At 43.8% G+C, this 23,245-nt stretch overlaps 2 protein-coding genes across 6 annotated transcripts in view; one reads left to right on the top strand and one right to left on the bottom strand.

The window, feature by feature from the left end:
* The window catches only part of PGCKA1 (PDCD10 and GCKIII kinases associated 1), a 72,312-nt gene extending 61,665 nt beyond the window's left edge, over positions 1 to 10,647 (top strand). For 3 of the 4 annotated variants that reach the window (XM_074349405.1, XM_010962695.3, XM_045522394.2), the window contains exons 3-4: positions 7,787 to 7,840; positions 8,889 to 10,647. In XM_074349405.1, coding sequence (XP_074205506.1) covers positions 7,809 to 7,840; positions 8,889 to 9,816 — 960 coding nt within the window. In that variant the 5' untranslated portion in view covers positions 7,787 to 7,808 and the 3' untranslated portion in view covers positions 9,817 to 10,647. Of the gene's footprint in view, positions 1 to 3,806; positions 4,414 to 7,786; positions 7,841 to 8,888 lie in introns of those variants that run through there. The other variant, XM_010962696.3, reaches the window with a different exon arrangement.
* A 9,791-nt stretch (positions 10,648 to 20,438) lies between these two features.
* Positions 20,439 to 23,245, bottom strand: part of RELL1 (RELT like 1) — a 60,918-nt gene continuing 58,111 nt past the window's right edge. For both annotated transcript variants that reach the window (XM_010962693.3, XM_010962694.3), the window contains exon 7: positions 20,439 to 22,477. The gene's annotated coding sequence lies outside the window, so the exon portion shown is untranslated. The remainder of the gene's footprint in view (positions 22,478 to 23,245) is intronic.

The following is a 23,245-nucleotide window of genomic DNA, read 5'->3' as shown; positions in this document are numbered from 1 at the left end:
GAGGAAACAGTGTGGGAGCCAAATTGGGTGGAGGGTCTATGAGGGGAATAACTCCCTTCATGGACTCACCACTTGGACTGCTAGATTTGGAAGAGGGCTTCTATGTCATGGACTCGGGCAGAGGAAGAAACTGAGCCATCAAGAGATGACACAACTTTGCCACATCTGTGTGGCTGGTGATGGAGCCATTGCTAGGACATGAACTTCTTACACCTGGCATGGATTCTGCCCGGCTGAGCTCACCCAAGTACCAACCACCATCTGACAATATGAGTTTGGGGCACAAAACCCCTCCTGATCATTAGGACTGTCATTTCAATAGTTGTTTTTCCCAAAGTTCCACAAAACACAAGTTCTGTTGGTTGTTACTGTCTTTTACTGGGGGAAAAAAAGTTCTGTGGTTAAAAAATTTGGGGAAATACTGGGTTGAACATGGTGACATTGTTCTTTTTCATAACTATGAATGAGTTCATCTTTAAATCTCTGCTATTCCCAAACCTATTTGACCAGGGGGCCCTTTGGCAGGGGAGGAGGGTGGACATTTGAACACATCTCGGCATAGATATCCCATCCACCCCAGTTCTGGGTGATGCTGACAAGTGTATTGTAGCACACTGACTATTGAGAACACATCAAATGGACTGTTTGATGGTGCTGATAACAAAAGTCTTCGTATAGTCTTTCAGTTTCTCCAAAATCACTGCAGTTCAGCCCCTCTTTAGGAGAAAGGGGAACACACCAGAAAATTTTGTTCCAGAGAGTTTTCAAAGCCTGCACAGAAAGGAGGAAATGGTTCTGCTGAGGAAGGAGATTGGGTAGTCAAGAATTATCTTCTTATCCTTTTTCCACTATAGATTCTGTACCATCTATGAAGTTGGGCAGGCAGTCTTTAATTTATTTTATAAAGCGCCTGGTGGTTTCTGCAGTTCCTGGTAGTTATTTTTATCCATCCCTCTTTCGTCCAAGAGGTCCATACCCAGAAGTGACTCGCTAAATATTTTTCAGCTTCACCTGCTGGCCAGGTTAAGGTGAAATCCCAGACTGTTTTCTAAACATTGACAAGTTGATTTATCAAAATGGAGTTGAAATTTAAGTGTTTAGTTTTATTCTGTCTCTCTTCCAAGAACTCCAACTTCCGTCAACTCAAATCACTTCCCAGCAGCTGCTCTGAAAGCCCATTGACTGGAGCCCTGGAAACGGGACATCCTTGACCCTTGGAGTTACATGAAGAAGGATTTGCTGTTTCCCACGCTGCGAAGGGGAACCACAGTCCTCCCATCTCTCTCAGCTCAAGTCATGTACTTGGCTTTTGGTTTTGGACCACTGGGTGGAGTGAGATTTGATCGTGGGAAGGGATAGACCTTCTTTTGGAATCACTTATAAAATCTCACACTCAGCATTCATTCATTCGCACCCGTCACTCACCTGTCATTCCTTCACTTGAATACCAGGCCTGACGTGCTCTGTGCGAGCAAGATACTGCCCTGGGTTAGGCATTGCCTGTGGGGGGCTTGCGTTCAGGAAGGGAGCAGACAGCTGAGCAACACTAGAGGACCCGACTCTGAGTCCCTCTCCAAGAGGGGGCAGCCCGAGGACAGGAAACATCTTCTTTGTCTTTGGAGTTCTAATGCCCGGGACTGGCTATTGAAGAAAGGTGTTTAGTACGGACTCAGAATGGCAGCTCCTCTCCAAGGCCTTTCCCCATGTGCTTCTTTATAGGGAATCACTTAATAGCAGTGGTTTCCTGTAGGTTTTAGGTCCTAGCCCAGGGACCAGCAGAACGAGAACTAGACCTGACATCAGATTAGTGCTTTTTTTTTTTCAACTTTCCCGCTTTTTTCCCTTTTAGCTTTTGATTTTGACATCATGTCAGACTTACTGAACAAGAAAAGTACAAAGAACCCTCATATACTCAGTCCCCAAATGTTAACATTTACCATGTTGCTCTATTCTTCTTTCTGTCTCTTCACACACTCACACACAATTTTATCCTGAATCATTTTAATATGTTACAGATACCATGCCCCTCTGTTCCTAAATACTTCACTGTGAATTTCCTAAGAACATGTAACCCCAGTACAATGATCAAAATCAGGACACTAACGTTGACCGAATACTACTGCCTAATCTACAGACCTTATTCAGCTTCACCGTCATTTCAATAACGACCTCTTCCAAAAAGATCCTGCCTAGCATTCAACTGTCGTGTCTGTTTAGTCTGGAATAGTTCCTCAGTCTGTCTTTATTTTTTATAACATTGTATTTTTTAACTTTAAATTTTTTGTTTCTATAAGGTTTTTTTTTATTTACTTTTTCTAGGTTTTTTAAAGGTTACTTTCCATTTACAGTTATTATGAAATATTGGCTGTGTTCCCCACGTTGTACAATAGATCCTTGAGCCCATCTCACACCCAGTATTTGGACCTCCCACTAGTCCACCCCTATAGTGCCCCACCCCTCCCATAACCACTGGTTTGTTCTCTGTATCTGTGAGTCTGCGTCCCTTATGTTATATTGACTAGTTTGTTCATTTTTTTATTCCACATATAAGTGATATCACACGATATTTATCTTTCTCTATCTGACTTATTTCACTTAGCATAGTAGCCTCTGAGTCCATCCATGTTGCTGCAAATGGCAAATGTTGTTCTTTCTTATGACTGAGTAATATTCCATTGTATATAAATACCACATCTCCTTTATCCAGTCATCTGCTGGTGGACATGTAGGTTGTTTCCATATCTTGGCTATTATAAATAATGCTGTTATGAACATTGGGGTGCATGTATCTTTTTGAATTAATGCTTTGCTTTTTTTTTGGATATATACCCAAGAGAAGAATTGCTGGGTCATATGGTAATAACATTTCATTTTTTAAAAGAGTAGAGACCTGTTGTTTTGCAGAACATCCCTCAGTTTGGGTTTGACTGATGTTGCCTCCTACTTCAATCCAGATTATGCTCCTTCGGCAGAAAAGCTGCAGAAGTGACGCTGAGTTCTCAGTGCGTCACATCAGAGTCAGAGGTAGCTGATTAGTCTCATTATTCATGATGCTATCTTTGATGATTTGATTAAGGTGCTGTGAGCCCAGTTTCTCCGCTATAAAGATACTCCTTTACCCCCAAGCGTGTGGTGGGAGGATACTTTGAGACTGAATGCCCCATCCTCCTCAGACTTTCACAAACTAGTCTCAGCATCCATAGATGATTCTTGCTTGAATCAGTTATTACTGGGATGGTTGTCAAATGGTGATTTCTCTAGTTCCATTATTCCTGGCTTTCTATTTGTAAGTCAGAGCTCTCCCTTTGAAAAATGTATATCCTCTGGATCCATAGATCCTTGTTTTATTCAGTGGATTATAATCCTTTACATTAATGTTTATTCCAATGTTCCAGTTCCTGATTTGGCCAGGAGAACCCCTACAAGCTGGCTCCTGTGTCCATGTGACCTGCCCCTGTCATTCCTTAAGATCAGCACTATTCAAAGGCAGCCTTTTGGGGCTAGATGGAACCTTTTTCTGTATTCCTTGATTTCCTAATAGGTACTCAGTCAGTTTCTCTGCCTGGTTGAAAAACTCCTGGCTCCCACCCCACTCTGCCCCAATCTCCCCATTTCTCCCTACCTCCATCACTAACCCCCTGGTGAAACAGGATTTTCCAGCAAGGAGACTTGACTAGTAACTGATGGGGTGTCCGCATGCCCACCTTCAAACACAGGAATGTTTAATTTCAGCACAAAACACAGAACAAGAGTCAGCCCCCAACGCGTGACTCCAGAAGTGGGCAGGCACCAGCGGTGGATGGACTCACCACCCTAATGGTGTTTGCTTTTCTCCTGTGTAAACCACATGATGGTTGCAGAAGATTTGCCCTTTGCTTCACTGTTGCTCTTTTATCCAAAGAGGAAGCAAGTTCTGATTCTGCTCAGTAACAGAAGGCACTGGACCGCTGAGTTCTCACCTTTAAGCCAGTTGTTGTCAAAATGAGGGGGAAAGAAAGAAGACAGACTGCTCGTTTTGAATTTGGTTTTGCTTCAGAAGAGCCTGTATTTTTTCCCCATTTCCATGTATTGCTCTGAATGTGGAATATTTCCTTTTTGCACCTGGGAAAGGGAAGAATTGCTCACTCAAAGTAAGAAGTGGGTGTGGGAGTGACACGTGAGGAGAGAACTGAATCGAAGTTGATATTAGGAATCATCATATAAGGAAGAATAATTGTAGACCTGGGCAGGCAGGAGTTGGGTGTAAATACATTAGTCCCCACCCTTTTCGTCAGCGGTCACTCAACCTTGGACGTTAGAGCCTGTCTCACTGAGAGAAGGAATGTCGCTGGGGAAGGAAAACAGGGCGGTGTGAGAGCGGGCAGAAGCTCTGAGCAGGAAGAGGCTGGGGAGAGCGCGGAGCATGGCCCTCAGGTAGGGGACCTGGTCTGTAGGAACCCCCCGCGGTGCCCCCTAAAGGGAGGCAGTAGGGGTGGGGTGAGGGGACCCGGAAACTTGATTTGAAGGGGCAGAGCCATCAAAACACCCTTTATAATTACATGGCTTTGAAGAAAAATATAAATCCTGTGGTTTCCCCGGGGAAAGTGGGGGGTGAGGGTGCCAAAGCCACAGACGACACATCAGTTCTCTAAGAAACAGAGAAGTGGAGGCTCTCTAGCTGGGCTGTTAGATGTCAGCAGTCACCTCGGTTTCGTGCACACTGCTCGGTGGCCCTGACCGCAGACGGTGGGGACGGGCTCTCCAGCTACGGCCTGGAGCAGGTGCCCCAGGGTCAGGTTGACCTTGCTCAGCCTCAGAGACTCTGGGAACAGCTCAGGGTGTTGCTCAGGATGAGCCTCTTTCTTTCTTTCTTCCTTTCAGAAGAAAACCTTCCCCACCTACCACTCTGGAACCTACCATCCTAAAGTTGATTTACCTGATATTTTTCAGTGATTCGTTATCTCACGATTGCTTCAGCGTTATCATGACCTACAGTCTGCCTTCTCTCAGACAAGCCAAAGCTGCCCTTTTTTTTCCTTTTCTTTGTCTTTTTCTTGCCACCTATCCTCCTGACTATTATTGTTGTCTTTGTTTTTAAACGGAGTCCAAGATAAATAAAAGTACTGTAAGCGTGGAAAGGGGCCGGATTTTAGAGCAGGTGGGGGAGGGGGAGGGGAGAAGGGGCAGGGGAGGGCTGGTGGGAGAGGAGAGGGGTCGATGGAGGGGAGGAGGTTGTAGGTGGTGCTCTTGAACCTGTTTGTCCAGCTGATACATGAGTTATTTGCCAACAATGGGCCCGTGGGGAGCAGAGGCTGGGAACAAAATCCGGGGCTTGGGAGGCAGGGTAATGTCACTGAGAGTGCTTTGAAGATGCAAAAGGTTGGGCACACATGTTACTGGCTAAGCCCCCAATGATGTCTCTCTCTGTGGAACTCTTGTTGCACCTGGGGTTTGTGTCTGTCACTTGGTGCCACCGTTGATAGAAATATTCCATTTGGCCTTTATTCCAGAAACAAGTGTTACCTGCTGTTGTTAAAGCTGTTGTTTGTATGTGTGTGTCATGGTAACTAGATGACCTCTTTCTTAGGTGCAAAGCTGCCATCTTTTTTTTTTTTTCAACATGCTGTATCCAGACAGAGCTGAGAAACAAATGTATGCTTATTATGAATTTTAACTTGTATAATCCCCAGCAAGGCTGTGCAGTAGATATATCATTATCCCCATTTACAGAAGAAATAGCTGAGGCCGAAAGTTTCACAGCAGAGCTGGGACCTGAACCAGATAATCCAGGTGATCTCCCCATCTCAAATCTGTAGTCACATCTGCAAAGACCTTTTTTGGTCATATGAAGTAGCAGACACAAGTTCCAGAGATTAAGATCTGGATATTGGATGTCTTTTGGGAGGCTATTTTGCAGCCCTCCATAGGAGGTTATTTGTGGGTTTTATTTATTAATGTAAATCGAGTTTCCTCTAACCACCCAACTAGTCTATACTTCTTAAAAGGCACCAGTCATTTTCTCTGTGGATAAAGGCTTATGAAGTATTATCCTGGGAAATTCATCCATGATTGAAAAAAGGAAGGAGAGAGAACAGAGTCCAGCAGTGACACAGCCAGCAATGATGATCCGCTCTCTGCTGAGCACACGCATCTTCCGGAGACAGAGGGACTGGTGCTTTAGATTCTGTCACTGGCTTGTCTTCTTGAAGGTTGTAGCTCTTAGAAATGGAAGATGACGTAAAGAGTCTTCCACACTAATTTTTAGGATTTTCAGAGAACAGACCAGAACAGCATGGTCGGTTTGACATGAAGAGAAGGTTTTATTCAGAGAGCAAGCATGAGGGAAAATGCAGCTTGGGAAAGGTCAGGGGACAGTGGGCAAGTTGGAAATGAAAGAAGCACAGACATGAATCTGTGTCCCGCCAGGGAGCCCGAAGGGGCGTGTCCTTGAGCTGCGAGAGAGTGGAGACATGGAGACCATGGGTCATAAATGGGATTGGCCCGTGATGGGAAAGGCAAAACAGGAGCCGTTTAGTCCAGTTGAAGCTTGAGCTGATGAGTCCGGCTGTGACCTCCTCGGGTCTGGAACAGGGAACTCATAGGTCAGCTGCCGCACCTTGACCTTTAATACTGGAGTAGCTAATCCCTCCACTCTCTTACACCACCTGCTGCCACATGGGGACTGGTTACGTCCATGTCCCGCGTAGAGGGCAATGGAAGAGAAAATGCTCAGATCCTTTTCAATTCCACTGTTCTTCCACCAGCGTTCTTCAACCTGCATTTCCTCATTTGCAAATGGAGATGACATATAGAACTCCCAGGGTTGAGAAAAAGGTCTGGCACAGAAACAAGTGTCAATTAATGTTTGAAAACTCTGAATTGGTGATTTGGGTTTTTTCATGTTTTATTCTTTTTGCTGAGATATGTCCCCTCTATACCCACTTTGGTAAAAGTTTTTATCGTGTATGATGTTAAATTTTATCAAATGCTTTTTCTGCATCTATTGAGATCATCATGTGGTTTTTGTCCTTTCTTTTGTTGATGTGGTGTATCACATTGATTGATCTGCGTATGTTGAACCATCCTTGTGTCCCTGGAATGAATCCAACTTGATTGTAGTGTATGATCTTTTTTATGTATTGTTGTTTTCTGTTTGCTAATATTTTGTTGAGAATTTTTGTATCTGTGTTCACTAAAGATACTGGCCTGTAATTTTCTTTTTTGGTAGTATCTTTGTCTGGTTTTGGTATCATGGTGATGCTGGCTTCATAGAATGAGTTTGGGAGTGTTCCCTCCTCTTTCAGTCTTCTGAGAGAGTTTGAGAAGGATTGGTGTAAGTTCTTCTTGTATGTTTGGTAGAATGCCCTGGTGAAGCCACCCAGTCCTGGACTTTTGTTTGCAGGGAGGTTTTTTTTAGTCTATTTCATTTCTAGTGATCAGTCCATTCAAATTATCTATTTCTTCTTGATTCAGTTTTGGTGAACTGTATGTTTCTAGAAACTTATCCATTTCTTCTAGGTTGTCCAATTTGTTGCCATGTAATTTTTCATAGTGTTCTCTTATGGTTTTTTGGTATTTCTGGGATATTGGCTGTAATTTCTCCTCTTTCATTTCTTATTTTGTTAAATCAGTGATTTTAGATACGTAAAGGTGTTCCAGGTCACCAGTGCCCTCCTCAACACACGTTATCCTTTTGCCAAAAATTATAACTCTACCAACTTTGAGTCTCTAGGAAAGAAAAAGCAAACTTAATTCCTACTAAAATGTCATTCACTCTGTTCTCCCCTTTTTATGCTTTCTTTTCCAGATGGTAACAAAAAATAATCCAGATGGGGTGCAGGTGCTGTAAAATGTTACAAAGGTAAAGTTGAAAAAATACCTATTCCAAATGGAGGAATTCGTGATTACCATGGAGGCACTTTTAAAGACCCTACATGGATTCAGTACAGTTATCCAGCTTGGGGCATGACCAGCATGGCCAGGACATTGAGTTTGGAACTGCTTTAATATCATTTAAAAGAACATGAGATCTAGATTTTTTTTAACTTTTTTTTTCACAATGTCCAGAGTATGTTGGGAACACTGCCTTTCTCTGTGGCTGATTTTTGTTTGGAATAAATTTGCATTTCCGCAGAGAACTTCAATGCAAAGAAAAGCTTGGGATTTAGAAGATGCCTGAAATGACATCACTGAAAATAAATCACCCTAGTCACGTATATGCTTTTAATTTTGTCCAGATTCTATTTCATAAAAATTTGGGTAACATAAATATAATTCTACATAAAATAAAGAGGAAAAATTAACTGATGATTTTGCTTCCTTAACAAATAAAACTACCTGTATTATGTTAGTTCTATTCCATATCTGTGTCTATGTTTATGTGTAGACAGATCTAGATACACACATGTAATACATACATAAATTTTATTCCACTATAACCATAATCTGATGTTAAGCTTTATTTAAAAAAAAAAAAGTCTTATAAGTATCTTTCATGCAAGTCCAGGCTGCATATTTATTATTTTAATGACTATAAATATTCCTCTGAGGGGTTGTACCATCAGTTCTTAGCCACTTATTTTCCTGTCATTAGGCGTTTGTTTTATTTATTGCCTTTTTTGTTTTTTACATTTCATGAACCACTTTGTTCTTTACCTTCTTCCAGCCCCCTTGTGAGTCTCTTCCTGAGATCTGTGTCCAGTGGTAGAACATTTTTATACCAACTGTATCTGATTTAGACACACAAATATGCTTGAAAGAGTAACTAATCATGGAAAGTAAGTTAACGGGAGAATGGAAAGCAGCAGAGCCTGCAGTAGGAAGTATTAATGAAGGCAGTTATTTATAAAGGTATTAATAAATAAAATTACTTAACAATTAACCTGACTGATCATCATTCTCACCCCCAGCTATCTCTTTGATCCAGTTCAAGTGCCCTCCCCTGGTTACGTCAACGAAGTAAGCAGCTGCAAGGTAGATGAAGACGACACTGTCAAATTAAAAGGCAAGCAGAGCAGCGAAGTCCTGGTGCATAGAAATGACCTTCCGAGCGAGGACGCGAAGAAGACCGCGAGCAGAAGCAGGACGGCTGGTCCGCTGGAGCCCTGCTGGCCGCACGGAGGACCGCTCCTTCAGGGGGACCCCGGAGGGAGTCCCTGTGCCGAGAAGGCTGGCGGTGCCGTCAATGGCATCGGCCCCACTGCCGCCCTGCAGCTCACTGGGGACCCAGCCCACCCCCAGGGTGACGGGGGCTCCTGGGCCAGTACCGCCAACGGGGTTCGCCCGACTCAGCCCTACCTTGAAGGGGGCAGGGCCAGCGAACCGGACCGTGTGCTGCCGGCCTCAGAAGAGACCCGAGTCATCCCACCTGGGGACTCCAGAGCGCCTCCCAAGGCAGAACATCCTGCCCGGGAAGCACAGGACCACGTCCTCCAGATACCCGCCCCGGACTACCCTCGGCTCCGGGGCTCGGCTGAAGACAACGCTGATCACGGAGAACAGGATTGTCTTTTCAAGAACCGCGCTGAGGAGGAGCCCCGGGAGGGCGTTCAGCCCAGGGCGGGGGACCACGGGATGAATATACCCTTCTCCGTGAAGAGAAGCTGGGATTCATTAAACGAGGCCGTGGCAACTGAAGTTCTAAATGTCTACTTTAAAGAGGAGGATCCAGCTCAGGACGTGCCTGTGGGTGATTCGAGAAACGGGTTGGAGGAGAGCCCGGGCTCCAGTGGAGACAGGAGCGGGGGGCTGGAGGCGGAGGAGGACGCAGAGGTGGCCGAAGCCCTTGCTGCGCTAGAAGCAGCGACTGCAGGAGAAGATGTGGACGAGGCCGATTAGGGGAGGGGATTTGCTCAGGCATATAAACTGGCGTGGCCCTGGGGCCTGTGGGGACGCGTCTGCTCCTTAGACGCAGAGCGGATAGTCTGCCGCACGCACGCACGGGTGCAGCCTGAACAGGGGTTGACACCCAGCATCTGTTCTGATGGCTGCGAGTGCCTGCGTCAGGCCGCGTGCTAAACGTGGACCGGACCACTGTCTGGATGAGCTATCACTCAGGACACCAGAATGAAAGTCAGAGAGGGGCACCGTGCTGGGCTGCACAGCACGCGTAGAGATTAAACAGCCTGCTCCCCAGCCCGCAAAGCTCCCCCAGAACATCCAGTGCAGGTGTTCTTGAGGATGCGCTGAAGTCCCAGCACTTAATCCCACGGTCACAGATTCGCAGAACATTCTGTTTGACTGTAAATTCTTTATCTTGCTTTTGAGAGCCAAACGTTATACCCAGCCTGGGAAAGGTAACTCCCACAAAGTGCCTAATGTATCCTCCCCAGAGCATGGCTTACCTACAGGGACAATCATCCAGGGAACTAATAACTAACTACTTGTTGCTGGACAGAGAGTTAAGCTTAGCAGCTGTCAGAGTGGAGCAGGAGCCACCCATAAACAAATGGTTAGTCATTAGCTGTGATAGCAAGACACCTTGACCTTAACTTTTTTACATTATTACTTTTTCATCTCCTTTGGGATTTGGGGGTCCAGTCAAAATCGTTCTTTAAACTGCTTATGTCCTATTTGGGTTTTAAGTTCATGAGATTTGGATGAGCAAAGAGATAGATGGAGTGTTTTGTGCCATGTAATGTCTGATTCTGATTAAAATGTAAGAACACATGTGTCTGTGTGTCTTAACTCGAATGTGGTTCTAATTTTCCAAGACTGAGCATTAGTGAGCCTTGATGTTTCTTTGAATGTAAAGAGCTAGACTATTAAATTATAGTTGAGGAAGAGACTAGGTTGGTTTGCTAAGAATGCTTTGGCTCTCTGTCTTTGGAGTTCTAACTCTTGATGCCATGACTACATGTACAGATCTTACCTTAAGAATGAACAGCTTTCTCTGAGTTTCAGCTTTCTAATTGATAAAAACAAGGACAGCTATTCTGACATGGCTTAATGGAGATTTAAAGATGGTCAAGATTACCTAGAAAAATATGAATGTGGACGTTGCTTTATTATGTATGGTGTTCCATAACACAGGCTCTGAAATCTGACTGACCTTGGTTGGATTTCCAGCTTTGCCATGTGACCTTGGACAAGTACCCTTCTATTTGCCCATCAGTTAAGTGAGAAGAATAATAGTATGTACTTCTGGAAATTGTCATAATGTCATCACTCCATTTTGGTAATTATTAAACATAAAACATGATTTCTGAGCCTTTCAACATCTTTAAGGTCAACACCCTTACAAATGCTTAACAAACATACATTTTTCTGGGTTTGCTTGGTGACAAGCCATCACTACATCAAGATCACTTTGAGCCCTTAAAGGATAAACTTTTGGCATTGTTAATTGCATTTTTGGTTTGCTTGCTATTGTATTTAGTACACCAAATGCTTACTATTTCAGAGTCGTTCCTTCAGCAATTTCCAAGTGTATCTGTTGGGATTAGGTCCAGCTGCATGTGCTAAATGAGTTATAAAAATAGAGATTTATTTATCTCTTACATAAAAGAAGTCTGGAGGAAGCAGTCCAGGCTGGTAGAGGATTCCACAATATCAGCAACTTACGCTCTTTCTATCATTTGGCTTCCTTCTCAAGATTACTGTATGGTCCACAATACCTGCTGGGGTTCCAGTCATTACAGTTGCTTTCCATGTAGGAAAAAGAATAAAGGGTCAGAAGTTCTCACTCCTTCTCTATTAAGGACCTTCCAGAGGTATAATTCAATCGTTCTGCATATACCTCATTGGTCAACCAAATCTGGTTACTTGGTCACATCTAGCTGCCAGAAAGGCCAGGAAAACTTACCTTCCTAGCTACAAGCATGACTCTCCCAACTAAATTCAGGATTCAAGTACTGAGAAGGTACGGAGAATGGACATTGAGTTTTGAGATGGTCTGCTTATGATCTCTGCCACACCAGGTCCTCAAAACACAAAAGCCCAGGGTAGAGCCAATTTGCAAGAGGCTGAAAGATATTGTTTACATTTAGTCTGACACAGAAGGAATCTAAATCTAAACCTTTGGTTCAAGTAGCCATCCCAGCTTCCCACTGGCACCTCCAAAACAGAAGCATGAAGGAAGAAGAATCAGACAAGAGAAGGGTAAGGTGAGGTATCCATGCAGACAAGTCTCTTTCCCTGGCACAGAAACATACTTCTGCATTGACCTATGTACCTAATTTTACATTTTAGGACTACTGCAGAGAGTTCACCATCATGAGCAACTCTCAAGCTCTTAAAGATTCTTTTTGTGTGAATGACTGCTTCAGAAAGGTTAACAGAACACCAAGAATTTCAAGTGTTTTTATTTTGTTTCTTAAACCAATCCTGGCCCCTTTAGTCTCTAACCCAATATCCAGGCTCCACCAAAGGATGTCAGAGGAAAAGTCAGAATCTTTAGGTTGGGGAAAGACTCCAGATTTTAGCCTTATTCCTCAGGTTATCCAGCAACTGGCTGAACCCTCTGATCTGTATAATATCTTCCATCTGCAGCCTGGTGTCACCCCTAATCAGAAAAGTGATGCTGACAAGAGTGACACTTCTCAAACATTCTGGACAGCTTAGGATAGCTCAGATGCACTCTGAATGTAAGGCGCTGGCTGTGGTTAGAAGTGGACCTCACCTTCTCCATGATCTTAGCAAAGAGCACCACGTGGATATTTACCATCCTAAATCTTGATTTTGATGTAAGATTTTTTCTATATTACATGTGGGTTTCTTGGGCCAAGTAGTTACATTTCAGTTTTTACTGGGGAAAATTGAACTATCATATAAATATGAAATTAGATATTTTCCCCAGATTTCCAGAGCAGATGGTAGCATATTGTTATAACTGTCAAACCAGACCCCGCCACGCACACCAAAGAATGAAAAGAATTTGAGGTTCTTAGCACCTGCGCATTGGTCCACATTCAGTAACTGTTAGCCAGTCACCATTTCCCTCAGTCTTCCTCTGCTGTGGACCCTACGGGTGAGGTTATCTCTTTTCTTCTTTCTTTCTAATTGAGTTACAATTGATATACAGTATTATAAGTCTCAGGTGTACAACATAGTGATTCACAAGTTTATACTCTATAGTTATTATAAAATATTGGCTATGTTCCCTGGCCGTCTAATATATCCTTGTAGCTTATTTATTTTATGCATAGCAGTTCATAACTCTTATCTCTTGCTCCTATCTTGCCTCTCCCCACCGCCCTCCACTTCCCTTGCATTCCTTAACTCCTCCATCAGTATCTCTCAGCAGGAGGCCTTAGGAAGAAGGAAGGAGGCACCAAGGGCAAGGACATAAGCACAGATCTCTGGCTTCCTTAGTTCTGTTATCTGTGTGCAGACGCAGGAATGCAGCCTCTCAGCCTCTGGTCTTGAACTTGGACTTCACTCTTCACCAAGCGGAGGCTCCTATTTGTATGAGTCTTCATGATGAAAATGTGGACATTCTTGCTTTCTGTTTATTATGTTTTTTCTAGATTACTCCTCACTCGTTTTGAAATCTATTTTACTGCTGGTGATAATTAAACAGAGCAAGCTGGCATTTGTTTTTCATGGTAAACACTCTGTTGATTTATGGAAATAAGTTGCTTATTTTCTAAATTCGTAAGTTTCTCAAATGTGTCAGATTATAGTAGACATATCTAAACTACTGACTTCTGAAGCACCCTCAGCCACTTTAAGAGACAACATTTTAGGCAGATTTATTCAATATGCTGATTACAGATGATTCTTACCAGCATATTCAAGTCAGGTGCTTGGAGTTGACTATTAGCAATTTTATTTCAACAAAAGTGACTGTAATCAACAAGTACCTTTCTCCTAGATGCAGGAGCGTGTGTGACACAGGTGAGAACTCAGTACATGAGTTGTTGAATGAAGGAATAAAAGCTCTTCACATATAGTGGAAGAGACACCATGCAGTGAACTAAGATTCTGAATGCTAGTTATTAAATTGGAAAACGTTGTGATCAAGGTACACACGCAGGGCTGCGGGGGCACAGTCTGTGTGGATTTGACGGCAAAGAAATTACACTTGTTATTCATGCTCTTCAGACCGCCCTGCTCCATTTGAATAAGGAGGCTGTGTGGTGGTCTGTGGAAAGGTGGGCACAGAGTGGAACTGAGTAGCCAGTGAAGGTTTGGTCTCCATCAGGAGGCCCTGTTTCCCTGAGGACATTACTCCCAAATTGAGACAAAAACCTTAAAAAAAAAAAAAAAAAACAAAAAAACAGTGGGACCAAGCTCTGGGAAACCTAGCTGACCACATTTTTCAGTTTGAACTCAATCTTTCAGATCCTGGAGAAGAAGGAAAAAGGGTATGTATTTGTGACATGAGACTCAGATATCACTTTTCTCTTGGCTCCTCGTGGTAGAAACAGTACCCGGGGGTTGGCTCTGTGGTTAACACCTGCAGCCCCGCGTGGTGACCTCCAGGTCTTCCAAGGCTGTAGAATCTCTGAAACTGCCTACATCAGTGGTGTTGGTCTTTGCATGATGATCACAGGACTAGGAATTCCTTTTCCTGCCAAGCATGAGGTGGGTCCCAGGCCATCCAGGCCACGTGAGCAGTGAGTGCAAAGTATCTGGCGATTCCTTTCCTCAGCCTTGTCACCTGTGAAGTGGCAGAGGCGGCTCGGCCTCCCTGTGGCAGGATTTCGACCTACAGGAGGGACAAGGTATCAAGTGCTCAGCGCATCCCCAGCACCAGGTAAATAATCGATGTTAGATGTGATTCTGTCACCCAGTGAAGGCCATCTCACATTGGACCACTTTTTATGAGTAGCACTTACCACTTTTTTTAATAACTAAATTTGGTTTCTCTGACCACCAGAGCTCTCTGAACCACTTCTAATAATATTGAACAATCTCTAAACTAGATAAGTCCTTTTCTCCCTGCATCATTAACAATCATCTCAAGGCAAACATGCAGCTTGGGGACACTCCATGTTTAATATATATTTTGTTCTCATTCTGATTATTTATTCTCATGATTTTCATCATTTAACCATTTAACCACCCAGTAATTTATGCCTAGTCACAATTTTAAGTCACGCTGTGTTTGAAGTGAATATTTAAGTCATGAAAACTGACCTATTTCTTTCATCCTCCCTTGTCCCAAATACATTTTTATTAAATAAGATGCCTCTTTAATGCAAGATACAAATCTTGGGTTTGATAGGCTTGGTTAGTTAGTTTAGAGGGATTGTTTTGTTTGGTGTTTTTTGATTTGGTCAATTTTAAGATAGTCATAATAAGCAAGCTCATAAATTTTGCAATTTGAGTATCATGTTACTATTCCAAGAGCATTTTCCCTATAATTTCTCAGCTAGAGTTACTTGCAAATAAAAAGAGATCAAGTTCTTTTTTAAGACTAGACCACATTCAAGTCTTATCCTAAGAGGGATAAGATAAGACTACCACCTGAACACCCAGGGAAACAGCACACCCTTTATCTTGTAGATCTGGGCCCATTTAACATCAGAACAATGAGATCATTCTCTCACTTAAGGTATCTGACTTGGTTCCAGAAGAATCTCAGGCCCAGAAAGAACCTCAAATGTTCCCTCTTCTACCCGGTCCCTCCTCCTCTCCCATTTCCTCCCACCACTACCCTGGATCCATCCTCAAATGCTAAGTGATGTGACTGTGGCAGAGGCATCAAGAATCCACTCTCAAATGACCAGATTCTCATCACTCTATCATTTATTTCACGAAAGACAGTGCGAATTTGGCAACTCTGAGGCAGCTCTGAGTGAGCCCTGGTCCTACTCAGCCCCATGCTAAGTTCACTATCTGTCCAAGCCTGTACAGTCTTCACGGCCATCCTAAGAGGCACATATTATCTTCACCCTTTAGTTAGAAGATTGAGATCTGAAAAGCTTAAGGTCACAGATGACCAAAGTCATCTGAACGCCAAAGTTGTGCTCTTATGGGAGCTGTAATAACCAGCCCTATGGTAAATCAAAGAATGATGGTGAAAGGGAGGTTTTCCTAAGGCAATAAAAGGGAAAGGGTTTGCAAGAGCATTTCAGAGCAGAAGCCACGCCAGGGCCAGGGCACCTGGCTATGGATCCGAGGCAGCACTGGGCAGTCTCAGCCGTAAAGCTGGACACCTGGCATCACTTACCCTTGTGGCCCTGACACTCCCGTGTGTCCACTTCTCTGAGAGTAATTGCATTGGCCCTGGGATGTTGTTGTTGCAAGTGATAGAAACTCAACCCAAAGGAGGTAAGATAAAAGAGGAATGTCCCTGGAATGTCCATAAAACTCAAAAGGGCATTAGGGCCTTGGGATCAACTGAATCTGGGTCTCAACAGCAACCAGGATGGCCTCTCTTCTCTCTGCATGATCCCTTCCTTTCTTCAGATCAGTTTCCTCCACAAGGCAGGAAGCAGGCCTCCAGCATGAGAAATACATGAAACATTGTGCTGTACACCAGAAATCGACACACTGTAACTGACTATACTTCAATTAAAAAAAGAAAGAAAGAAAAGAAATAAACCACTTTCTCCAGCTCCAGTTTCAAACATCCCAGGGAGAGGCCCCATTGAGGCCCACCTCAGTCACATCCAGCTCCGTCAGCAGGGCACCTGGATGGGTTCTAAGAAGGAGAAGAGTTCTCCAAAGGAGGGAGCACCATTCCAGAAGAGCTGATGGAGTATGAACTGCCCCCTGCACACGCTACCTCTTCATCCTCAGCTCTTTCTTCTACCCCTGTAGTTCTGCCTCCTTGAAATGTGGCTCCTCTTCTATTCCGTGGCTCTTCCATGAGGCTTTGAACTCTAACTGTGGTTCAGCTTCAGAGCAAGAAGTTTCCTGGATCAGCTCTACCTTTGGACAAAGCTATGTGTGCTGGACCTCTTCACAGGCCACCTTGATCAGCTGTGGTGGGACAGACACCCACAGACCCCTTACCTGGTAGCTTACCAAGCCTGGATGCTTACAATGGCAGTGTCCTCTGTCACGGTGGTCCTGGAGACTGCAGCAGGCACCATGATTTGCATGCATTTTTCTAGTCTTTAAAAATCCTGGGAGATAGGTCACTTTACATATGAGGAAACTGCGTCTTAGAAAGTAATTTCCCAGTATCACACGGCAGTGAGTGGCAGAGCCAGGATTCAAAACCAACAGCAAAGGCCAGGCTAGTTCTCCCAGACCACACTGCTTCTCATGGTCACACCACTTCCATGGCAGGATTCAGGGCAAGGGGTTTCCTCCAAAATGAAACTCAGTTATTCCTACCAGCATCAAAGGTCACGCCTGCAGAGAAACAAGTTCCCAGGTCAGAACCTGGGGTTTCCTCTGAGAAAGACAATAGAGACCCACTGGTAGAGTCAGAAAATGGGTTAGGAAAAACGCAAACTGAAATTTTCACACCCATAAAATAGCTAATGATATTCTTTCATTTTTACAGGCAGACTTTTGTTATTTATGTATTCATTAAATAATCATGCGTACATACTTTCTGAACTGAAAGAAGGAACACCACCAATAATAAATGGCCAAGAAGCTAGGCTGTCTGCAGTTCTCACCTTCGGCCGGCAGAGGGGGCACGCGCCAGCTTTGTACAAGGCCGACTACCCGCTGCCGGGACAGCAGCGGAATCAATCCGGTGAGCCCTGACACCAGCTGGGCAGCTACAGAGCGCCCGGGGCACAGAAGTCCCAAGTGCCCTTTCAGGGGTTCGGCGCTCCCATGAGGGACCTCCAAGAAGATCTGAGAACAGTCCTGAGGAATGGTCCTCGGAAGATGAGGAATGAACAAAGGAAGCCCTGGGTAGAACCTGCCCCACAGACACAAGGGTCAGAGGATTTAAGAACTGGCAAGGACATCAGGGGCAAAACACAGTCTCCTTTGACCGCAGCCCAGCCCTGAGTCGCGGGACCCCCACTTCCAAGCCCCAGCGTTCTGCTGTCGTCCGCGGGAGGGAAGGGAGGGTCTCCTTACCTTTCCACTAGATCAGATCTGGGCGCAGGAAGCCTAGATATCCAGATTTGAGAAGGAAGTGCGGGAGCACACAAGGCACGCACAGTCCCTGGCAAATTCCCCAGGACCTGACGGTGCCGGGGGAGAGCTGACTCCTAGGGAGGAGCCTAGCGACGACATCAAAAGACGGGTCAACTAAGAACAGCACCTGTCACCCAAGTGACCCCTTCCCCTGTGAGATTTGGGGACTTCCTAACATCCTCCCTGGTGCATTCATTCTGGGGTTCCTGGTTTTCATGAGCTGAAAATTGTAGAAATCACCTTTTCTACTTCCTTAGCCTAAGTTCTTGATCATCTTGTTTTCAAGGCAAAATAAATAAATAAAACAAAGATAAAGACAAAAAAACAACCAGACACACTTGAAAATTCAAGGTCAAAATCCAATGAGGCACCACAAACAGTAAAGCCTGCTGTATATAAATTTTTTAAAAAATTAATAAGGATATGAAGGAAAGATGGAATTCAGGTGAAGACAAATGACTCTGCTAAAACTGAATCACATAACCACACCAAAGGGTAGGGGTGAAGGCGCTGACTTAAGTAACTTTGATAAACGGGCTTCTGCCTAGATTCTCTAAGGCTAAAACCTAGAAGAATAGTACACAACACTGTGCTCTAGCTGGAAATCTATTTCCCGCAGGGGTATATGTTCAAGCTACTTTATGTATATGCTAAAGTTGACACGTCTGTAAAAATAGTATAGCTAGTAAGAACCAGTTTTCTTCACTGTAGGAGAAAAAAGTTACAAAGAAGGAAAGCTGGAAGGTTCGAGCGAACCGTATGGAGCTAGACTGGGATCAGAGGCATCAGTCATGACTCGCACTTTTTTCCTAAAGATAGATACATAAAGCTGTGTGTAAATGTATGGGTGAGTAGTGTGTGTGTAGGTATGTGCATGCCCAGAAGCAGTGACACCCCAGGATCAACGAGGACACCTACTGCCCGATCTTCATTTCTAAACACTGTTCTCCAATAAAGGAACCAGGGCTCCTTGAATAGTGGTGGATTCCAACGCTGAGACAAAGAATATACAAGATGAGAAGATGAGCCTGGAGCATCTTGTGGTTCTAGAAAGTGAGGAAGAGCAAAAGGGAGAAGGAAGAGAGGAAAGGAGGAAGGAAGGAATAAAGAGGAGCCGTATTGAAAGGACACCGGCCCGGTCCTGAAAGAGCCCCTCCCACAGTAAAAGCAGCTGCAGGCAAGATCCACCAGTGGATGGTGTGGTGGGCTGAATTGTGTCCCCTGAAAAGTTGAAGTCCTGACTCCAGGTTCCCGTGAATATGGCCATATTTGGAATGAGTCTTTGCAAATGTAACCAAGTTAAGATGAAGCCATACTAGATTGCAGTGGGCTCTAAATCCAATGACTGGTGTCCCCATGAGAAGATGAGTGGACAGAGGCCCCCAGGCAGGGAAGAGGTCCATGTGGAGACAGAGGCAAACACTGGAGTGAAGCAGCTGTGAAGCAAGGGCTACCCACAGCCACCAGAAGGTAGGAGGCATGGAGCCAATTCTCCCTGGGGGACTTCAGAAGGAACCAACCTTGCAGACACCTCAGTTTCAGACCTCTGGCTTCCTAAACTGTGAAAGAATAAATTTCTGTTGTTTTAGACCACCCAGTTTGCAGCAGTTTTTTACAGGAGCCCCAAGAAACTAACACAGATGATAAAATTAAAGGGTGAAAATTTAAGTGGAAATAGTGCCTAATCTCAAAGTATCTCCCCTCGAATACTTATATAACACAGGGGGGAACAGTGACTTTACCAGAATGAGAGCTGGTGGCCACCACCTTGACCAAATGACATCACTAGTAATACCTACCGACACCGTGTCCTCCCCCGCCCTGCCCCAACATGGAGCAGTTGGAAGGGCATCCTTTTCATAATGCAAACCCTGCATCTAATCAGAAAAAACAGCGGCACACTGAGGTTGAAGGACATTCTACACAGTAACTGACCAGCACACTACAACGCGTCATGACCATGAAAAACAAGAAGAGACTGAGGGACAAGCACAGATCAGAGGAGATGAAGGAAGCTGACAACTAAATGCAACGGGGAGGGTCCTGGAAAAGAAAAAGGATGTTAGTGGGACATTTGGTGAGATGGGAATAATGTCATGACTTAATCCATAGTATTGCACTGGTGTTAATTTCTTAGTTTTGATCACTGCTCTGTGGTCACGTAAGATGTTAACATAAGGGAAAGCGGGGTGAAGAGTACACAAGAACTCTTTGTGCTGCTTTTGCAAGCCTTCCAAACATCGAAAATTATCTCCAGATTTAAAAAATAATCATCAGGGGGTGGGGGTGGTATTATTCTGGGGGCGAAAATCCAATGAGGAAGGTCAGCCAAATGAGCACTTGACAAGTCAGACCAAGAAAGCAATCAGGCCCTGTAATACTAAGGTCGGTAAACCATCCCGCCACAGGTGCACTTTCAGTACCCGGGGCGCCAACAACTGGATCATTCAAGAGCAACTCACTGTGTTTAACGTTTTTATTTTTAACTCTGCTTTGGTAGTACAAAAGCCGTAAAAGTACAAACCGGACAGTTAAAAATACATCTGACGCTCAAAATGGTGAAAAATTCCCTTTACAAATGTTGACATCAAGGTGGTAGCCAACTCACTTATCACATCAGCAGTTAGTCCATCATTAGTGTTTTATACAGTAACTTTGTTGTGGTTCCCTGAACCTTCCAAAGGAGGAGGAAAAACACAGAAGGCCTGTAAACATCAGTTGCTTTGGGAACACTCAGGAATCCTTATTAGATAATATGAACCAGTAAAAAGCATATGTGTTGAAAATATTGAATTGCTTAACATTTGGCATATTCGGAAGCCACCTGGGAAACCACTGCTCAAGGATTAGAAAATATTTAAAACGTACTCTTAGTATAAATACAATTTTAAATATTTCTGAGTATTTTCTTGCCTGTTGTATTGCTATCAAAAAAAGTGCTCTGATTTGAATAAAATTAAAAAATAATTTAAGCTAAAGAATATCTTATACTTTATCCCTCACCATTGGAGGGCAAAATAATTTTAAAACAAAAAAATGATTTTTTAAAAACTAAAAATGGTTGGTCTAGACTGCACATACATTATTTACACTAATGCACACCCCCAGAATTCCTATATTGCTACTTTCTGGACCTCAGTGAAATTTACTTCCGCACTGACTTCTTCGAGTCCATTGTGTGTATTCACATACGCACATACACCTTTTAACTAGTTGTCAGCAAAAATTCATGTGAAATTGAACCAACCATTCACTTAAAAGGTTAGAAATTTTTAGTTTGATGCCAAAAAAAAAGAATGAAATGAGTATATTTACAGTAAATACTTTAAAGTACATTTTGATGGGAATCATCTTTTGGGAGTCAAATGAGAAATGTGTTTTCTTTTCGAAATAAAAGAAGTACCCAAGGCACCACACCAACACTGCCGTGGAGGCAGGTCTCAGAGGTTTCCCTGTGACTGGACGCCCTCACCCCTTGGCCCAGACCTACCGCAAATGTACTGCTACCTTGCCTCTGGGTGCTTGCAGGTGTTTTGTAAACTGCAAAGTTAAAAAAAACCCCAAAACCCCCAAAAAACCGGTAGGGTAATCCTCAAGAGTCCTTTATAGGGAGCATGAGTTACAAGACAGAGAATAGGAAACTCACCAAGGACAACATACCAGAGAGAGGTGTGGGCCCATCTTGTACCAAAAGTGGAGACTGTCTTGTTTTATCAAAACAAGACTTCTTTTTAGTGACTTTAACCATTTCCTCCTTTATTCAATGGCTAAATAAGATTTGCTTAGGTTGAGTTTAAAAAAAAAAAACAAGAACAACCCAAACTCTCAATATTTTATAAGTGACCTAGGAGTGGCAGGCTGGTAGCAGGTCTGGGCTGAATTCTGGTCTCGGAATCCAAACTCTAGCACCTGGCTCCCTCTGACTCTGTGATCTTCTGGGGGATCCACAGCCCAGTGCTAGACTGGATTATCTTCAAGAAGCCTTCACCACTGAAGATTCATCTTCTATCTTCTGTAACAGTTAAACTGTGAGAGGATCTTCTGACAACCAGTAGCCAAATGAGATCTGAGGGTAGGGGAACAGAAACACACACACACAGACACGCATGTACACACGCACACGCACCCTGAGTATTAGCTCAGACTGTACACGAATAGTTTCACTGTACATAGTGCTCGTACTGGAAAAACTGGAGTGTGTACACCAAGGCCACCAACGGGAGATTGGGAGGGGGTGATGGCTGGGAAGATAAAAAAATGAACTCTCTTCCTCCCTGAAAATGTAATCAATTTTCCATCAGACATTTTTTTAAACCAAAACATGTTTCAAAGCAAACTGAATTCTGTGTCCAGCATAGCAACAACATTCCCTTTTAGCTTTCATCCACATGCCTGCAGACTCCACCCTAGAAATTGTATAAAAGATAAAAAAATAATTCCCTAGGCAACTTCATATGTCGTAAGTTTTCAGTCTCTTAGAACTCTTCAAGTGAAGTCACTCCTGCAAGAGAAAACAAAAGAGGTAAAGCTTTGTAAAAGGACAACATCATATCACACATTAATCTACCGAAATATTGAAACACACAGAGGAATTACAAACCATCCTCACCAGTCCCACCCCCTCCCACTCCACCCAACTGCATTCCTTCCCCCATTCCATGTTTCTTCTAGAATTTGGTCTAAGGAAATTTAAGTCCTACAATTTCAAAAGGACCTCTTTATCAAGGTTTTTTAAACAAGAAAGGACAGAACTTGAGAAGCACCGTAGACTGAGGGCATCAGTCTGTTCTAACAGGAGTCTCTGAGGGGACTGGTGGCCCGCTCCCTGTGAGTCAGGTGCCACTCCCTCCCGGGAACCTGTGCTTTAACCCTTCAGCCACCTCTGTCAGGTAACGAGCAGCAGGTGAACGTGGTCCACCACAAGGAACCTCAGATGTGCCAGGTGAGCTGTCTTTCCCAAGCCACACCAAACTGAGATAACTCTGCATCTCCACTGAGTAATCAGGGCAGCGTGGCTGAGACTCACTGGGCAAGTCAGAAAACAAGGATAAATGCTCACTCAGTCTTAGGTCTTCTTTGTAGCTCAGAGGGCTCTGTATTATATGTTTAAGTTCTTCCAACAACCGGTCCACGCCCATGCCCACATTACAAATGAAGCCCCTTGTAAACTTGTAAAATAATTTTCTACTTTTCAGGGTTTTTTTTTTAAACTGTTGTCCCATCTAAGCGACAGACAGTTATGAACGCTCTTACCCTTCTGTTTTGAAGA

This window comes from Camelus bactrianus, chromosome 2 (assembly GCF_048773025.1).
Source record: "Camelus bactrianus isolate YW-2024 breed Bactrian camel chromosome 2, ASM4877302v1, whole genome shotgun sequence".
NCBI classification, from domain to species: Eukaryota; Metazoa; Chordata; class Mammalia; order Artiodactyla; family Camelidae; genus Camelus; species Camelus bactrianus.
The sequence above is the reverse complement of the archived record's forward strand: the minus strand, read 5'-3'. Positions and strand labels throughout refer to the sequence as shown.